At 37.7% G+C, this 16,935-nt stretch overlaps 3 protein-coding genes across 8 annotated transcripts in view; 1 reads left to right on the forward strand and 2 right to left on the reverse strand.

Annotated features, from left to right (window-relative positions):
• On the reverse strand, positions 1–6,766 carry LOC108273762 (monocarboxylate transporter 7). The gene is made up of 6 exons (XM_017483269.3): positions 6,633–6,766; positions 2,443–2,697; positions 2,186–2,329; positions 1,325–1,453; positions 281–1,090; positions 1–161 (listed from the first exon to the last, which is right to left on the reverse strand). Exons 2-6 carry the CDS (start codon positions 2,678–2,680, stop codon positions 7–9), a joined length of 1,476 nt encoding a protein of 491 aa, XP_017338758.2. The 5' UTR covers positions 2,681–2,697; positions 6,633–6,766; the 3' UTR covers positions 1–6.
• On the forward strand, positions 5,322–16,338 carry arsg (arylsulfatase G). 5 transcript variants are annotated; one of them, XM_053684986.1, is made up of 12 exons: positions 5,322–5,437; positions 7,312–7,549; positions 7,699–7,886; positions 8,118–8,163; positions 8,406–8,516; positions 8,618–8,755; positions 9,961–10,154; positions 10,354–10,434; positions 10,725–10,833; positions 10,922–11,042; positions 11,161–11,251; positions 11,654–16,338. In XM_053684986.1, the coding sequence occupies exons 1-12, from the start codon at positions 5,374–5,376 to the stop codon at positions 11,929–11,931; spliced, it is 1,659 nt and encodes a 552-aa protein (XP_053540961.1). In that variant the 5' UTR covers positions 5,322–5,373; the 3' UTR covers positions 11,932–16,338. The 5 variants fall into 5 exon arrangements, with proteins under 5 accessions (XP_053540961.1, XP_053540962.1, XP_053540965.1 ...); XM_053684987.1 differs by having other exon boundaries at positions 8,621–8,755; XM_053684989.1 differs by lacking the exon at positions 5,322–5,437 and adding an exon at positions 6,693–6,713.
• Positions 13,101–16,935, reverse strand: part of snx11 (sorting nexin 11) — a 10,273-nt gene continuing 6,438 nt past the window's right edge. For both annotated transcript variants that reach the window (XM_053684996.1, XM_017483271.3), the window contains one exon: positions 13,101–16,854. In XM_053684996.1, coding sequence (XP_053540971.1) covers positions 16,470–16,854 — 385 coding nt within the window. In that variant the 3' untranslated portion in view covers positions 13,101–16,469. The remainder of the gene's footprint in view (positions 16,855–16,935) is intronic.

The following is a 16,935-nucleotide window of genomic DNA, read 5'->3' on the forward strand; positions in this document are numbered from 1 at the left end:
TCCAAGTCAAGGCTGTTTTGGCAAGTGCTGAGATCTCTTAGTACACAGAAAACATGTCTTTGCTGGACGTACCAGCCCTAGAAAGAGTGCACCTATCCCTGTACCAGCAGCACAGGAGTAAAAGGCAGAGCTGTAGTTCTGTGTGATGTCCACCAAAAGACCTGCAAACACATTTGAAGCAAAACATGAAACCAAAAATGAACATGCATTCAACAGTTATAATTATTGTTAAAAAATAAACAGATTTAATGCTAAAACAGCTGAGATTCAAAATGTGTACCTCCTAAAGGTGGCCCAGCAAGTCCGGCAAAGCTCTGGATACATACGTAGACACCTACAGCTAAGGGCATTCTGTTGATTCCCACTATGTCATCCTCAGCCAGCATGGGGATGTGTGTGGATGCAATATTGCCTAACAGGAAGCCATACAAGGCGCAGCAGACGGCCAGGCCCCAGAAGCCCTTTACCACTGTGAAGAGCACTAATACAAGACATATCAGCAACACGCATCCAAGTAGGACAAATATCTTCCTAATGCGTCCACAGCTCAGGATCCAGCCAATGGCGAGTCGTCCAAAGATCTCGGCCACTGCCATTATTGACAGCATGTAGGCTGCCTTGTCCCTTTCAGTCCCCATACTCACACTGAGCTCCACAATATATAGTTGTGGGGCAAAGAAGCCAAGTGTTGCAAAAAGACCAAATCCAGCATAACATAAGAAGCTTCCTTCCTTTAACACAGAAAGGTCCATGAGTTTGTTTATGCACAGCCTTGTTGTATCCTGTTGACATTGAGGAGTCTGAAACGCATCACCGTCTTTTTGCTGTCCCCCCATTTGGAGACCCTGTTCCAAATCCTTGAATGACTGCACCCCTGAGTCTCTGGAGCTCATTGAGCCACTGAGTTCCATATCAGGGAGAGAGTTATTGAGCTCCTGCTTTCTCAGTGGTTTGGTAAAACTTTCTGTAGTCTTTGGCTTGATTATGATGGGGCAAAGCAGAAGTCCACAGACAAGGATGGTACCCTGTAACATTCCAAGCACCACCATTGTGTATCTCCATCCAATATGTGTTTTAAGTGCTGTAAATGCTGCAAAAATTGCAATAAGTAATAAAACTTACTTTTATATGATATTAATGCACTAATATCAAAATTACAGCCTGGAATTGTTGTATAAATAAACAGAACTAATAATAATAATCATAATAATAATCATATATAATAGTGAATAACTAACAATTCAATTCATATTGTTGTCATGTCACTTGTATTTAGATGAAGTGACATGCCATTAGTGAAATAGTTGAGCATGACTGTTCTCACCTGGTGCAAAAGCAAATATGGCAAATGATTCTCCTGTCGAGGCCATGGCAGTGACCAGGGACCGACGTCTACTGAAGTATTGGGACAAGATGGTGACAGTCGGGAGAAATGTCAAACAGTAACCGAGACCTGCAGGGTTACACATTCAGAAAGTAATGGCAAATTCATTAACACTTAATGTTCCTTACTTTTCCCTTTACCTGTTATCTTTAGCATAAGAAGCCAATGTCAATTACTATAACAAGATTAGAGAAATGGGCATTGGCCTAATGGGTTTTTATGCTTTCTATTACTTGTGAACAGTGTACATCATCTTGTCTATCTGCTTCATTGAGGTTCACCTCATTTCGTCATAAGGCCAAAATAGCTAGCCATATAGGGGTCAGGGTTGACTTTGTGTGAAATTTTAATGCAGCACCAAGTCATCAAATCTAATCAGTTCATGCCACCCAAAAGACTTTGCTGGCCAGTGCTAATCATCTAGATGGCACCTCTGACTACTACTTAAGTTTACTAGCTAACCTATGTAAGCCTTCACCAATTCTGAAATCAACCTTAGATGTTTTGAATGGAGAGAGAAAGGTCGTAGCAGTAGGTGATTCCTTTTGTCCAACAGTGTATTTATCTAGCTTGGTTTCCAAGTTGTCTAGTTAGCCTAAGAGTGCAATAAGATACAGATACAAGATAAGAAATTGCTTTGCATTTATTAGTAGAGCAGACTATGTAAGGTTTTAAAACTTTTTAATCTTCATAGTTTCAGTACATGCCCACTCATAATCACTAATCTTGCACCACCATTTCTACACAATTGTATATCCTTATTTACTTCACACCTTTATTAGAACAAATGACTCGGATTACCTGAAACTATCCCAATTGTGATGTAAATCTGATTCATGCAGCTGGTGAATGCAGTACATGTTGTTCCCAAGCAAATTATGAATCCGCCAAGGATCACAACAGGCTGGCAGCCAAATCTGTTGCTCAGTATAGTTGACAGTGGTGCTGAACCAACAAACATTATGTAGTTTGATAAGAAAGTTATGTAAATGGGTACACAGACATTAAGTATGATTTCATTCAAAGCTATGTTTGAAAAAGGCCCACATATATCTTACCTGTAAAAGCCATTACAAACACACATATTGAGACTATCCATGAAACTCGACTGTTGGTTTCATTAAACTCACACATCAGATCATTGAGGAATATGCCAAAGCTTTTAATGACTCCATACGTGAAGACCTCAACAAGAAAAAAGGCCACAGCCACAATCCAACCCCAGTCACCATCTGGTACCTCAGAATATACTTTAGGTCCCAGGCAACTTCCCGATCTGAAGATCCACAATACCATGATCCCTGATGTCAAAGCTGTGTAGAAAAAAATATATTTAAAAATTACTTGGGTAAATAACATATTTACCAGTGTCTATGGTAACATTTGTTAGAATATCATTTAAGATTATACTTTTATATATATATATATATATATATATATATATATATATATATATATATATATATATATATATATATATATATATATATATATATATAATTAAAGGGTTAAAAGTGGTAAGTACCCTAGTTTATGGGACAGTGAAATGAAATATTATTTTTTGCTGTAGAGCCAAGCTTCAGTTAATCTCTGGAAATGTATCCCCATGTCAAAAATCTTGTGATCTTGAATAACTCTTTGATCATACCTTGTGACAATGCATTCAACCTAGTTCAGGACACCAACTATCTTACTCTCCTCACACTGATAGTCTGACTCAGTCTTTTACAACATCAGGAGGATTCTACCATTTCTCTCTACTAAGGCCGCTTAAGTGCTTGTTCAGTCCCTTGTCATCTCAAGATTGGATTACTGCAGTTTGCTCCTGACAGGTCTTCCCCTGAGTGCCACCTGCTCCCTGCAAGTGATCCAGCATTCAGCTGTAACACTTTTTTCAATCTCCCCAAGTTATCCCCACACCACCACGTTACTGCAATCCCTTCACTGGCTTACTGTGGGTGCCCGCAACAGATTCAAAACACTGATGATTGTCTACAAAGCCAGAAATTGACTAATTCCCACCTACCGGAAGGCACTTATCACCCCTCGCTGTGCACCACATTCCCTCTGAGGCTCTAGCACAGATTAACTAGAACCCACATCCATCAAAATATAAGGAATACATTTATCAAGACTCTTTACTGGCAGCTTTAATGATTGCTAATTTTTTAAAAAAATTACTTCCTATACCTTCCTATACCAATTCATTGTACTAACATTGTCCTCCTCTGTAACATGGTTTTATTCATCATTTATTCATCTTCAGTAACCACTTGTCATCCTGGCCATGGTCATGGTGGATTTGGAGCTTGTGCTGGAAACACTGGGTGGAAGAATTCACCCTGGATGGCAAACTCTGGATTGCATCTCTGGCAAACTGTTTACACATTATGCATTCATACACTAATTCATACCTAGGGACAATTTAGCATAGCCAATCCACCTATCTCTATGGCAGTACGCCAGATGGGTAGTACACATACGAGAAATACCTGGATAGCGTACTGCTTCCGGTGAGATTTTGCGGTATGCAACCGATGGACACTACGCGAATAAAAAAAACCCATAATGCAACAGGACTTGTGCGGACAAACTCAGAAAACAAAAATGGCGGAAGACAGCGTATTAGCCCTTTTTAAGTATTAAACCTTGGTTAAACATAACTTGTTTAATAATGCGCAAGTAAATTGTTAACTTGTTGAAGGTTTAAACAAGAAAACAGTTGTCACAGTGTTTGAAACCTTTTTTGTGATCTCCATCATGCCTCCATTGGTCAAACTAATAGCAACAAAATTACATCAGCCTGTTAACACTGCCCACATTAAATTCCCAATTCAGTTAACTTTCCTGATGTGCATTTTTTCCGTTTGTAGTGCGGTTGCTTTAATCGGGTGGTCCCTTTATGATTTTTGTGTTTATGATGATGTCGAAGGTCACATGACAACACCAACATGGTGGATGTAGTATATCCCTGATTGTATTCATACTACACATACATACTAATTAGTACGTACTGTTTCAACGGCCGTGTAGTACGTACTGCATCGAATCTGTCACAGTACTGTCACAGTACGCAACTTCTGGACACAGTCCACGTTTTTGGGATGTGTGAGGAAACCAGAGAGCCCAGAGGAAACCGTGGGGAGAACCCCACGCAGACAGTAACCTGAGTTCAGGGTCAAACCCAGGACCCTGGAGCTGTGAGGCATATTAGCTTTATGGTATCCTTAACCCTGACTTCTTTGTACTAGAACGAGTGTATGTTTTTGATGGACACTACAAAGCACTTCTCTAAGGTACTGTTGACAAGTGCATCCACCAAATATAATAAATGTAAATGTACAATGGGATTAAAGATTTACATTAAAGGTTAAAATATTAAACAGACCTAAGTGTACAGAACATGACCTTCTGGATATATTTGGGCATACCTCTTTGAGATTATAGCACTTTTGAATTATTGTATAAGGAAATTATACCAGAAATTATGTCGTAAATCCTATGCTTTAAGTTATAGTCAGACTTCATTTTTTTGTCTCGGGGGTGAATGTACACTTTTAATGACCACTGTGTACTTCTACATTAAATCTATAACATTTCAGATTTGTGCTACAACACTGTTCTGGCCTTATGTATACCCGCTCAAAATGTTCGTGTAACCTGCTGCCTCTTGTAGATGTCAGTGGCCAATATTATGGCTATGCAGTATTTCAAGTGGTACATTCTTTTTTTTTTTTTAAATTCAATCCAAACTGAATGCTGTTGTTTTAAAATGGCTCTCAGAGCTGGTGTGCTCACAGTGGCCAAGGAGCAGATGCCAAATAAAATTCACACCTAAAATGGGAACCTTGACACAAAAAGACCCGTAAACCTTCGGAGCGAAATATATTATTATTTGTTTATGCGGAGTATGAATTTTTCTTTTTGCTTACACGTTACCACGTGGTTACTGTTGATCCGAAACGTAATTACGTAACACGTCGGCTCAGATGACGCTACGCACTTCAGGAGTGAGCAACTGCTGTGTTCTGGAAGAAAGTGTTTTAACTTCAGGTGAGAAGTGTTTGCATCAGTTTTAATGTACGGTGATCTTCGTATGGTGCTAGGTCTGAAGCGCACTTGCTACTTTCCGCTTTTCTGTCGGCGCTAGGAAATTGGTAAACATCTGTAGCACTCCAGACCACAGAAACTTGGGATGTTGTTGGTTAGCCCGGAATTGCGCGTGCGCTCTGATCGCTCTGATCACTCTGAACTCGTCGCTCCTATGAGCTGTGTGTGTGTAGCTTGTAGTCCACATGACCCGCACAAGTCTGAACTAACACGTGTGCACGTTATATATAGAGTAATGCTAGAATACAGAGTGGAAAACAGTATTTGGGAAAAGAAAAAAAAAAAAGTATTACCTATGAGTCGTTGATTTATAACTGTAGCCTATATTTTGTAAGGACCACATTAGTGGGCATGTTGAATTGATTTGGAAATTTCATTAAAAAGGGGTTGTTAGTCACTTTATAAGAAAATTCTTATCTTCTCATTAGATTCTCAGAAGCACTAAATACATTTGTGCCTTTTACCTAAAAAGCAGTATATAGTGTATCTGTAAAGTTCTGTCAGAATGTACCTTAAATCTTTTCAAAGGTATACTATAACCATATTTACAGGTGAACAGTACATATTAAGAGTACAGAAGATAAAGGTACCACTGTAGCAACACTGAAAGGTGCACTTTTTTTGCGGAGAGTGTAAATCTTGCTGCACAAAACGAGGTCTGCTGTAACACAGCTCTTTGTCCTGGTCTAATGCTGGTTTAACTGGCAAAGGCACACAGTTATGCTGGTGCCCCAGTTAGATGGTGGCACAGTGTTTAAGGCTATTAATCAAAAGGGTATGAGTTCAAATTCCAGCACCACTAAATTACCACAGTTGGGTCACTGAGCAAGATTCTTAGTTCTCATCTGCTTAGTTGTATCCTGTCTCAATCGGAAATCACTTTAGATTAAAGCTCCAGCAAAATGGAGATGTATAGAAATAAAAACAATTCCATGGAAATATTGATGTGTTTCTGAGAGTGGAGTATTAAAGGCTTTTATTGATTCACATTGCACTACATATAGCTAACAAATATTTGTTCGGTCACAGCCACTGCTTAAATCTTTTGTGTGCAGAACCCTTTACTCTTATCAGGGTAAATTGGATTTTTACATCAAAGTTGTTACAGTTGTTCAAATTAAAATCTAAAAGTTCTTACCTGTTTTCCAGGTTAAGGATAATAAACACACTTTGTTGGTGACCTGCCAATCCTGTGTTCTCCCAGCTAAGAGTACATGTGGTGTGTGGAGTTGCTGTTTAAAAAAAATACTGCTTGCCTGGTAGGAGGTTACAGCTGTGTGGACTGTGAGGATTGGGTTACAGTGGTAGACTCATTGCTGATTGAGAAATCCAGCCCCCCAGCCCCCCCCCCCCCCCCCCCCCCCCCAATCATGAACTGGTATTTAAATCATAGATAGACTTTTCTTCTAAACTCTGTGTATGATATGCTGAGCTAGTGACAAGGTATTGAATTTGATTCTGCTATTCTGCCTGTTTTGTAGGAGGACAGGTGAATTAAGCAATATTTGTTTAATAGTCTGTTATATAATGTTATATTATTTCTGCTAGTCTAGGAGGTCTCTTAGGACTCAAGGGAGAGAACAGACTTCAATTGAACCTTACATGGGCCTTTAGGTCTTTTAGTTTGCCTTTGAATTTGAGCAAATTTGACTAATTGCTGGAGGGTTTCATAGGTGCCTTCATTGTGCATATTTGTTAAATTGGTTTTACACTGCTTTATTAATATAATTTGAGTGGTTTCAAGTTTATAATCCATTTTCTTTATTTAATTTTTTTGTAAATTGAATATAATTTATAACTATTTCTCTTTCTAATAGATTTGGCATTCCAAATGGCAGAAGCTGGAGTCTGTGTGCTGCTCTTATTTTGCTCCCTGTTCTCAGGACTGGTGTATTACATAAACTTCTTTTTTGAAAATGGAGACAAGATCAAGATGAAAGAAAGGCCAAATTTTATTATTATCCTGGCTGATGATATTGGTTGGGGAGACCTCTGGACAAATGAGTTTGACAATACTACCCCCTGGCTGAATATGTTAAAGGTGGAAGGCAAAAGGTATAGTGCAGCATGAATAAAATTGCTAAGATTATTTTTACAATTGTATTTAAGAGGTACAGAGTTTTAGTAATGAAAGAAATTGGAAACATTACATAAGGGCTTTAAGGGCTTATAATTGGTCACTGCATACCTGATTGTTTCTGCAGGTTTACAGACTTCCACTCTCCTGCTTCCACATGTTCCCCTTCGCGTGCTGCACTGCTGACTGGTAGACACGGCTTACGCAATGGAGTCACTCACAATTTTGCAAAGGGGTCTATTGGAGGACTGCCACTTAATGAGACAACATTTGCTCAGCTCCTACATGATGCTGGCTATTACACTGCCATGATTGGTAAACACAGCACGCTTTAAAGAATCACTCAGTAATTTTTCTCTGATTAACATTCTGATGGTTTTGCAGTGAGTGAGCTCCAAGAGGCCTGATGCTGTGATTAGCTCCTGATTAATGAATGACACTGTCACCACAGCAACAAGTGACAAAGCTGAAAAAATTGATAGTTATTGGTATGGAATTCAGAAGTTGTCAGAAGGATTGTAATGTTGTCCTTATTTCTGGCTATAGGAAAATGGCATCTTGGACACAGTGGACCCTACCATCCAATCCACAGAGTTAAGTGCATTAAAGTCACTTTTTGGCAGTCACATTAGATATAGACCTATAGATACTGTATAAAATACTAAACTAAATACAAATACTAAAACAAAATATAAATAATAAAACAAATATAAATACTAAATACAAAAAGATGTTGTAAACTCAGGACATAAAAATTGTAGTCCATAAAATGTCACTAAAAAGGACAGTTCAATAATATTTTACCTTCAACTGCACCTGCTTGTTTATATAAACAGGTTTTGAATATTATCTTGGTATTCCATATAGTAATGACATGGGCTGCACTGATAAGCCTGGTTTCGACCTGCCCAGCTGTTTCCCATGTGCACAAAGTAAACACAGTAGGTGAGATGACATGTCACATGTGTTAGTTTGTGCATCTGAGGCATAAAATATAGATAATCTATGTTGATATCTTTACTAAAAAGTGTTCAATTTCTACACAGCAGGAAAGATGGAGGATGTGACACTAAAATAGCATTACCTCTTTTCGAAAATCAGAGTATAGTTGAACAACCGTTGGATCTTTGGGATCTCACAGAAAAATATGCTAAAGCAGTAGCCACACAGATATTGACTGCAAGGTATGTAACCTATGAATCTATCCATCAGTGTTCATCTACACAGCCAATTGCAGACACAGATATTGGTTGAACAGGTGGAGGAAACTGAATGGTAATGGTTAATTTGAGTATTTAATTAATTTTAAGTATTTCTTCATAATATTTAATAATCTTACATGTTCCACTTGTGAATAATCAGTGAAGAGAAACAGCTAAGTTTGCCCAGTGTAGCTAATACATGCGATCAAGGTACTGCTTAACTAATCCTTCTGAATCGTGTCATTATGGTTTTTCACATAATATCTGACCATCTAAAAAGTAATACCTTAATGTTGTTGCACTCATCCCATGTTTAAAGGTCCAGTAAAAAAAATTAGACACAGATTTCCATAGAAGTGTTGTCTTCATTATTGTTTTCTAATAATGATGCCATTAAGACTTCAATAATTATTCAATGACCAAGGAAAGTGTTAAAGATATCAAAACTGTTTTAGATTGTAAATTCCTGATGAAGCGTGGCATACTTCTTGCCATGTAGCTTAGCTGTTTTCCCCCTTTTTCCCCCTAAAAGATCTAAATGAAAGCTCCTGCTTATTAAAATGCATTTTGATTCACAATTACATTCATATATGGTAAGTAACTTCACTATTTAAAATTGTCTTAGAAACAAATTTCAAGCATAAGCTTTTATTATTGTCTTTAAAACAATTTTCCCCTCGTTGTTTCTGGGTAGGGGAAATGATGAATGTGCCTCTATTTGTCAGTTTATCTGTAAAAAAAATAAATAAAATAAATTTAATTTAATAAATACTAATAAATTGTGAAAAAAATATAATTATGAGTATTTACCGTAATTTTGAATGGAGTATAAAAGCAATTATTTGAGTCCAAAACAGCTGGCAGACTTTGATCCATCAGTGTGACATGCAGAGTCTGCAAACAGGCCTGTTATTTTAACTGACCAAGCACTGAGGCGTGACTTTGACCTTTGAAAAGGATAGTGGCCAGGATATTTGTAGTCAAGCTTCTCCGCTTTCACATTACTACTGCACACTGTAAAGTAAACCTTGAGACAACTTCAGAGCCATTTCACATCACACATCATACATACTCAACCATTTGAACTGATTATATAATAGTATATGCATATCTTTTTTAAAATAATAAAATTGTAGTGTTTTTATCTTGTCCTAAGACAAAATATTCAAGTAAATGTGTCTTTGTAGGAATAGGAGGCAGCCTTTCCTGCTGTATGTGGCTCTGGCCCATATGCATGTTCCTCTGTTCCATAATCGCTTCCTGAATGTGACTGCAAAGGAAGCTTATTCAGCCAGTCTTCGTGATATGGACAGTTTGGTGGGGAGTATAAAACTTGCAACTGAGGCCTTTAGTATGAAGAACACACTTATATGGTTTACTGGTAAGTCTCAAATATCAACTGTAATTATTAGCTGTACATTAAGCCTCTTATATACACTGATAGTGGTGACAATTTTCTGCAGGTCATAGTGGGCAGTGAATGTAATTTTTTTAAAAAGCTGCTAGTAGTTTATGGACTAATAGCATTTCAGGGTTTCGAGAGAGCCGTGGATCTTAAGGTCTTAATATGAAACTTTTAGGTGATAATGGTCCATGGGAGCAAAAATGTGAGTTTGCTGGGAGTGTTGGGCCTTTTCTAGGGAAGTGGCAGACCAGCAAAGGTAATGAACCAAAACCACCAATATACCATGTTCATGCACTCTTAGAAAAGATCTAGAACTATTAAGGGTTCTGTGGTTTGTCCTATTATACATTTATTATAATGTGTAGTGTGAGTAGTATTTCTAATGTATTTATAAGGCTTTATAGCTTTTATAGTAGTATGTCTGGGCACATTTCTGTAGGAGCCACAATATGATAAAACCACTGCGAATCCCTGTGTGTACAGATGTTTTAATCTTAAAGGGCATTGCTTTCGTACAGTGAAGTTATTGAGTTTTCTGGTGATCAGGTGGAGGCTCAGCCAAGAGGACCACCTGGGAAGGGGGCCATAGAGTTCCATCAGTGGTCATCTGGCCAGGGCATATATCACCTAACACCACCAGCAATGCCCTGCTGAGGTAAAAGAACTTCTTGCTAAGCTTCTAAAAGTAAAGAAAATTTTTTACTGACTTTACAAAGACTTCTTTCTTTCCTTTTTATTTTTAGTGGTATGGATATCTTTTCAACAATCCTCTCCTTAGCCGGTGTGGACCCTCCTTCAGACCGTCATTATGATGGCATTGATATAACACACATCGTGCTCCATGGATCTGATACAGGACATAAGGCAGGACCACTTTTATAAACTGTAGCACAGCATGCGATAGAAAATAGAGTTTATAAAAGGGATGCATTTGGGATACAGAATAGCACAGAGTATAACTGTTGGTGTTTTCCATCATCAGAGTCTCATGCATCCAAACAGTGGGGCAGCAGGGCAGTTTGGAGATTTACAGACTGTCAGACTGGGACATTACAAAGCTTTTTACATTACAGGTCTGGTATAATTGATGACTTACATTTTTAATATGAAATAAACCACATTTAAAGAGTGACTATTATTTAACAGTATTGGAAATAGGGAGTGAAAACTGACACTAATGCCCTCATAAAATTATTCTTTACATCTGTCACGAATAAACTGAATGGTCTGTGTTCGGCTAAACAGTATTGTGCCACTTGCGAACAAAATCAGAATGCTAATTATTACCTTCAGTCCCACATCAGTGACTTGTTACATGGATTGTATTAACATTATATTATATTAACATTAAAATGATGTCATAATTTCAGTATGTGCTTCAAGTACAAATCTTTAGATACTTTCCAATATGCATGTTTACACTGCTGCAAGTTCCTCAGACACTGAAGGCATGAACTTCTGTTTCACTTTGCCAGGTGGTGCAGAAGCCTGTGGTGGAGGAAGTGGAAAGCAGGAGCTTCATGATCCCCCTTTGATTTTTAACCTGAACAAGGATGAAGCAGAAGGGTCACCTCTGGACCCGGCCAGTGAGGAGTATCAACTTGTCCTCAAGGAAGTGGAGAGAGAGCGTGAGGTGCTGCTATGGGATATTGCAACAGACAATGTATCTACTGCAGATTACACTGTATCCCAGAGTGCAGTCCCCTGCTGTCAACCACAGAACCCTGCCTGTAGGTGCCATAGTCCACACTAAACTCTTTGACTTTATACACAGTTGTTTTTAAGCACAAACTACATGTTGTTTACAGAAGGGAAGGAAGAGCACAAAGTCAAGAAGTCACGTGCAGATAGTTTCAATGTCCCTAAAAGAATTTACAGCTAGGTAGACTGTAAGTGAGGTGTAATGTTAGCGTTGCCACCTCATAGCTCCAGCGTTCCTGGTTCAATCCTGAACGCAGGTTACTTTTTACTTTCCCTGGGTTCACTTGGGTTTCCTCCGAGTTCTGTGATGTCTTCCCACTGTCCAAAACAGGCAGGTAGGTGGATAGGCATGTGAATGTTTGTGGTGCCATACAATGGACCGACATCCTATCTGGTGTGAATTCTCCCACCTTGCTCCCAGTGTTCCTTGGACATGCTCTGGACCACGACTTTGACCAAGATAAAAACAAGATTATTTCAGAAGAATGAATGAATGAAAGATTAAGATAAATGTTTTATGCTGCATTGCAATACAATCTAATCCCCCAGAATCATCTGTTTTAATAGTGTATGCAGGTCACATCTTTTTTTATATAAAATATTTTTGCATAAAAACCATTATTGAATTATAATAACTGCTGTTAAAGAACTGTTTTATTCACATGATTTTACATCAGTGTATATCTAAAATTAAAATGTTAGAAGAGTTTCATGAGCTCCAGATGTAACAAAGCTGTCAAAACACCACCGGCGTAGTTTCATAACATTTTTTGTTCTTGTTACACATGGTGCCGGCCCTGTAGGCATACTGAGTGTGATTTTGTTTTCTCAAAATCTCTGCAGGACAGCAACTGTTGAAGATTGCTAAAAATTCTATACTTTGTAGCCCTTCTGGGAAAATCGTTTGTTAAAAGTAAAGGTCAGTCTCCTCTTCCATGATGTGGTTAGATAAACACTGCCATTAGTTGAAATTAATATTTTGTGAATTAGATATGTGAAGTACAGAAAATGTCAGAATCACAAGTTATTTTTCTCACCGTTATTTCTCATTAGTACATATCACTTTCAGAAGCTTGAAGGTCAGTGCAGATAAGCTTAGCCCATTTACATTCTTTTTTTTTCCCCCTTTCTTTTTTTTTTTTTTTTACAGAATATTAAAAATCACAGCATGAAGATTCCACAAAGTCAAAATGATAAAATGAATGTTGAGAGGAAACTGGGTTGTATCTAGCGTAATTTAATTTACTCTTAAACTAAGTGTACTACTGTGTAGTCCACACAATTAAAACAGAGAAACAATGTCAAATGCAGTAAAATTTTCAAACAGAATAGTAGTCACAGTTATGCTCAGAAATAGTTCAAACAAAACAGTACCCTTTGCTATTAATCACTTATCTGTTACAGTGCTTTCCCTTTCCCTAGAACAGTATAAGCAGCCTTTTGTAAACCACTGGAAAACAAACAAACAAAAAATATTCCCATAGCTTTAGTGTAACAATATGAAAAAATAAAAAGCTATGTTGAATCCATATTTACATCATGATTGCACATTGGTTGGTTTATTTTTGTTTTGTATTTGTTATTCATTTGTTATTGATAAATTTGAGCCAACACTGGGCATACAGCATCATCAAGTACCAGTGAATACTTTGTTCGTGTATCCCCCCCCCGTCGTCATATTGATGTGGTTCTGCTTTGTGCAACATTCAACTCAGCCAGAGGAACAGATCTCCTGTAATAGATTGTTCCTCTGGCCTCAATATTATATAACAAGCATCAGTGAAGTAAACAGTGTACAACAACAAGAGAGAGAGGAAAGTTGTTATATCCTAAGAAGCCAATGTCCTACTTGTACAAAACATTAGGGGCACATTACTATTGTATTGCATCGACAAGACAGCCTTAATTAATCTGAATTCATTATTCATTCCAAGTGTCCGTTAATATGAGCATGAAGTATGAAGGGCACATGGACTCCTGCTTTACTCTATGACCTTGAAGTCCCAACAGCAGCAACTAAGATTTATCAAGACAGACAATATGCTTTCATGCCTCCACTGTCTAACATTTGTCTTCCTAATGTTTGCCTCCCAGAGTATCTATAGCATCTTGTGTTTTGTTGAAGCACTCCGGAAGGTTGTACTCTGCCTTACAGGACCTCCAAAAACTAAAATGTACACGATCTTATGGATCATTAAATAATTTTATACTGGAATGACAACTAATGGAGTGTCTCCATCTGTGCAATTTCTTTCCCCTTTCATCAATGATTGGACATTCTGTTGGATGGAGGTTTATTAATGGCAGACCGTCCCACTCAAGACACACTACTTCAAACAGCTTCATATGGATCACTGGATTTATAAGCACTGAAATTATTTTCTAGCCACACCTTATTAACAACATATGGCACTATTTTGAAGATTTTCCACTTTTTAAGCCATGTCTGAAAGTATTGTGAAGAAATATCCTGTGCAGTCAAGAAATCCAATAACTCAGATATGGAATACACATAATGCACTGTCTAGCACCATAGCTAGACTATTTATAACAGGATGTAACTAGCATCATAGAATAAAAGCAAAGCATGCAGTATACGAAATATTTTACTTCACATTCCCTATGAAATTCTTAGCTTTTTACAATCTTCCAACCTTTAGGTATCTGTATTGTGGTTTTCACCAGTTGAAATATACTGTACTTTGTCATCTGCCTGGAAAACCAAACAGCTTTCAGCTGAAATGAGACACTGACCTACACCAATCAGGTAACTGGTATAAAAACATATGTAAACAAAATGAAATATCAACTAATTACAGCTACAATTACTGGAACAGTTGCATACATGCTCAAAGAAGAAAGTTTGTGCTTCTTGCCCCAGTGCATATTGAAGACGGTGATTTAGACAAAGTAAGAATCAAATATTCCATTTTAAGGGTTCTCAATTTTCAAAATCAGGTGATAGTCACCATTAAACTTAGAAAGGGTGAATAGAGATAACCAAGCACAAATCACAAAAGTAGTGGGACAACTGAATTGTTTGGTTATTTTCATAAAAAATCAAAATCATCCTTGGTATGTTTGGCAACAAACGGGGTCTGTATACATGAAAGAAAATAAAAAAACATATCCACTATGAAATATGATGGTGCACTGGAAAGTGATAACTTGCAGCTGTACTCATGATGATCATTGTTTCTGAAGGATGTTTTAGCCCAAAACTTGTTTGCCTCTGCCATGCTGAAACTAAGCTGTGGAATAAATGTTTTATCTTATTCAGGGTGTCAGTGAATCTCAGAAAATACTCTGAGCATGTGGCAGGAAAACACCCTGGGCACAATGCACAGACACATTTGGATACTTATTCATATCTAGGGGTAATTTAGAGTCACAAATTCACATAACGACATGTTTTTGAGAGGTAGGAGGAAATACTTTACAGGAAGAGGTAAACTATAAGGATGCCACTGACTTTAAAATGCAAAACTATTGCCTTTATTTATTTAACAATGGGTGCTAATAGTTATTGTGTTAATTTCACTCCACCTGGACCTCCTGTATAGGGAACACTGAGGAGAATCTGTTCCAAAGACTGCACATGCCCCAATACCCAAAAAGCATTCTCTTCCTTCATCTACATTAATGAGTGAGATGGGATATCATCAGATGAACTCTCAACTATTAAAATCAATGCACATCAATTTCAATGAAAGGTCAGTCACCCATCTTGCTTTGTACACTCACTGAAAGAGTGAAACATCTTAAGACTAGATTCCAAATTCCAGGAGTTTACAGCTGAGTAGGAAATCAAACAAAAGAAAAAAAAACATTACTGAAGTCTCTGGAAGCCGGGACACTATGAAGCAGGTTTTAATTTTGCCCCTTGATATTTGTTTACTCACTGTTATATGTTTCAATGTCACCTGGTTATCTTTCCTCTTACTAGTTTAAGGGTGTCCAAAGATTTGTGTTTCTTTGTGTCTGGGGCACATGAATTCAGCTCGAATGTCTCTTCAGAACGTTCTATTTTTATGATTTGCTGATTTACCATTAACACAGGCTCAAACACTGCACCCTTCACTGTACACTTAACATTAATTATGTTTTAAATTACTTTAGCTTCTTTTATGCACTCTTTCAGGACTGCCAGAAAGTCTTGAACAAGGCCCCTAACCATCAACATCTCAGCTGTATGCATAGGTTGTATTCTACCTCGTTTGTAAATGTAAACATGAATGCAAAAAAAAAGTCCACATTGTGTCTATTCAACTAAGCAGAATCTTTATGATTAGACAACATACTTTGTTCACCACTGGTGACTCAGTGACTTCCACTAGTCAGGTAATTTGTCCCGACTTGATCTTGGTTCTCTTTACTAGATACTAATGACTGATGAGCTCACTTGAAACTGTGTTCAGCTTTACCCACATACAAGCAGTTGTCTGAGAAAGAGTTTGGGTCTAATATGGAACCAAAATAGGAAATAATTGTAATGTAGTGTATTCGTAGAAAAGCTGTATTAGGTTCAGTTTAAATCGTTGTATAAACTTTCTTTAAACTTTAACATGCTTCTCAGAATAGCGAATAAAGTTAGAAAAAAAAGTTGACCAATTTGTTATTATTAGCTACATGGTTTAGCTGAGACTTATCTGCTTCAGTGGGTGCCTGCGAGACCACATATTCAACTCCATTTGCATTGCTGTCCTTGGTGTTGTCATGTATTTGTTTTTGCTCATCTAGTATACTGATACCACTTCCTTCTTTAGTGTTTTGGATGTCCAAAATAGGAACCTGCTGATGGACGTCCACCTCCAGGCGTTCACAACTCTCCCCGTCCTGTACTCTTCCTTCTTGGCCATCTCTACGATTATGTATAGTTGCGTCGTCTTCTTGCAATCTTAAGTCAACAGAGTTTAGGTCAGGCTCATCTACAGCTCCTTCTTCATGTTGTAAAGGGGGAACATTTGGAGAGGGGCTACGGATTACAAAAAAAAAAAAAATTGGCAAAGGTCAATCTGGATACCATTCATTAGTTCATATTTTACAGTTGTTCTGT

This window comes from Ictalurus punctatus, chromosome 13, assembly GCF_001660625.3.
Source record: "Ictalurus punctatus breed USDA103 chromosome 13, Coco_2.0, whole genome shotgun sequence".
NCBI classification, from domain to species: Eukaryota; Metazoa; Chordata; class Actinopteri; order Siluriformes; family Ictaluridae; genus Ictalurus; species Ictalurus punctatus.

Excerpts from the sequence above, each read along its gene's own strand:
- arsg (XM_053684986.1), top strand. The coding sequence starts at position 5,374 with ATGACGCTACGCACTTCAGGAGTGAGCAACTGCTGTGTTCTGGAAGAA. Across the intron at positions 8,517-8,617 it reads GCACAAAGTAAACACAGTAG|CAGGAAAGATGGAGGATGTG; the intron begins GTGAGATGACAT and ends ATTTCTACACAG. Across the intron at positions 10,435-10,724 it reads GAAGTGGCAGACCAGCAAAG|GTGGAGGCTCAGCCAAGAGG; the intron begins GTAATGAACCAA and ends TCTGGTGATCAG.
- LOC108273762 (XM_017483269.3), bottom strand. The coding sequence starts at position 2,680 with ATGGTATTGTGGATCTTCAGATCGGGAAGTTGCCTGGGACCTAAAGTA. Across the intron at positions 2,330-2,442 it reads GTTTGTAATGGCTTTTACAG|CACCACTGTCAACTATACTG; the intron begins GTAAGATATATG and ends TTGTTGGTTCAG. Across the intron at positions 1,091-1,324 it reads CATATTTGCTTTTGCACCAG|CATTTACAGCACTTAAAACA; the intron begins GTGAGAACAGTC and ends CAATTTTTGCAG.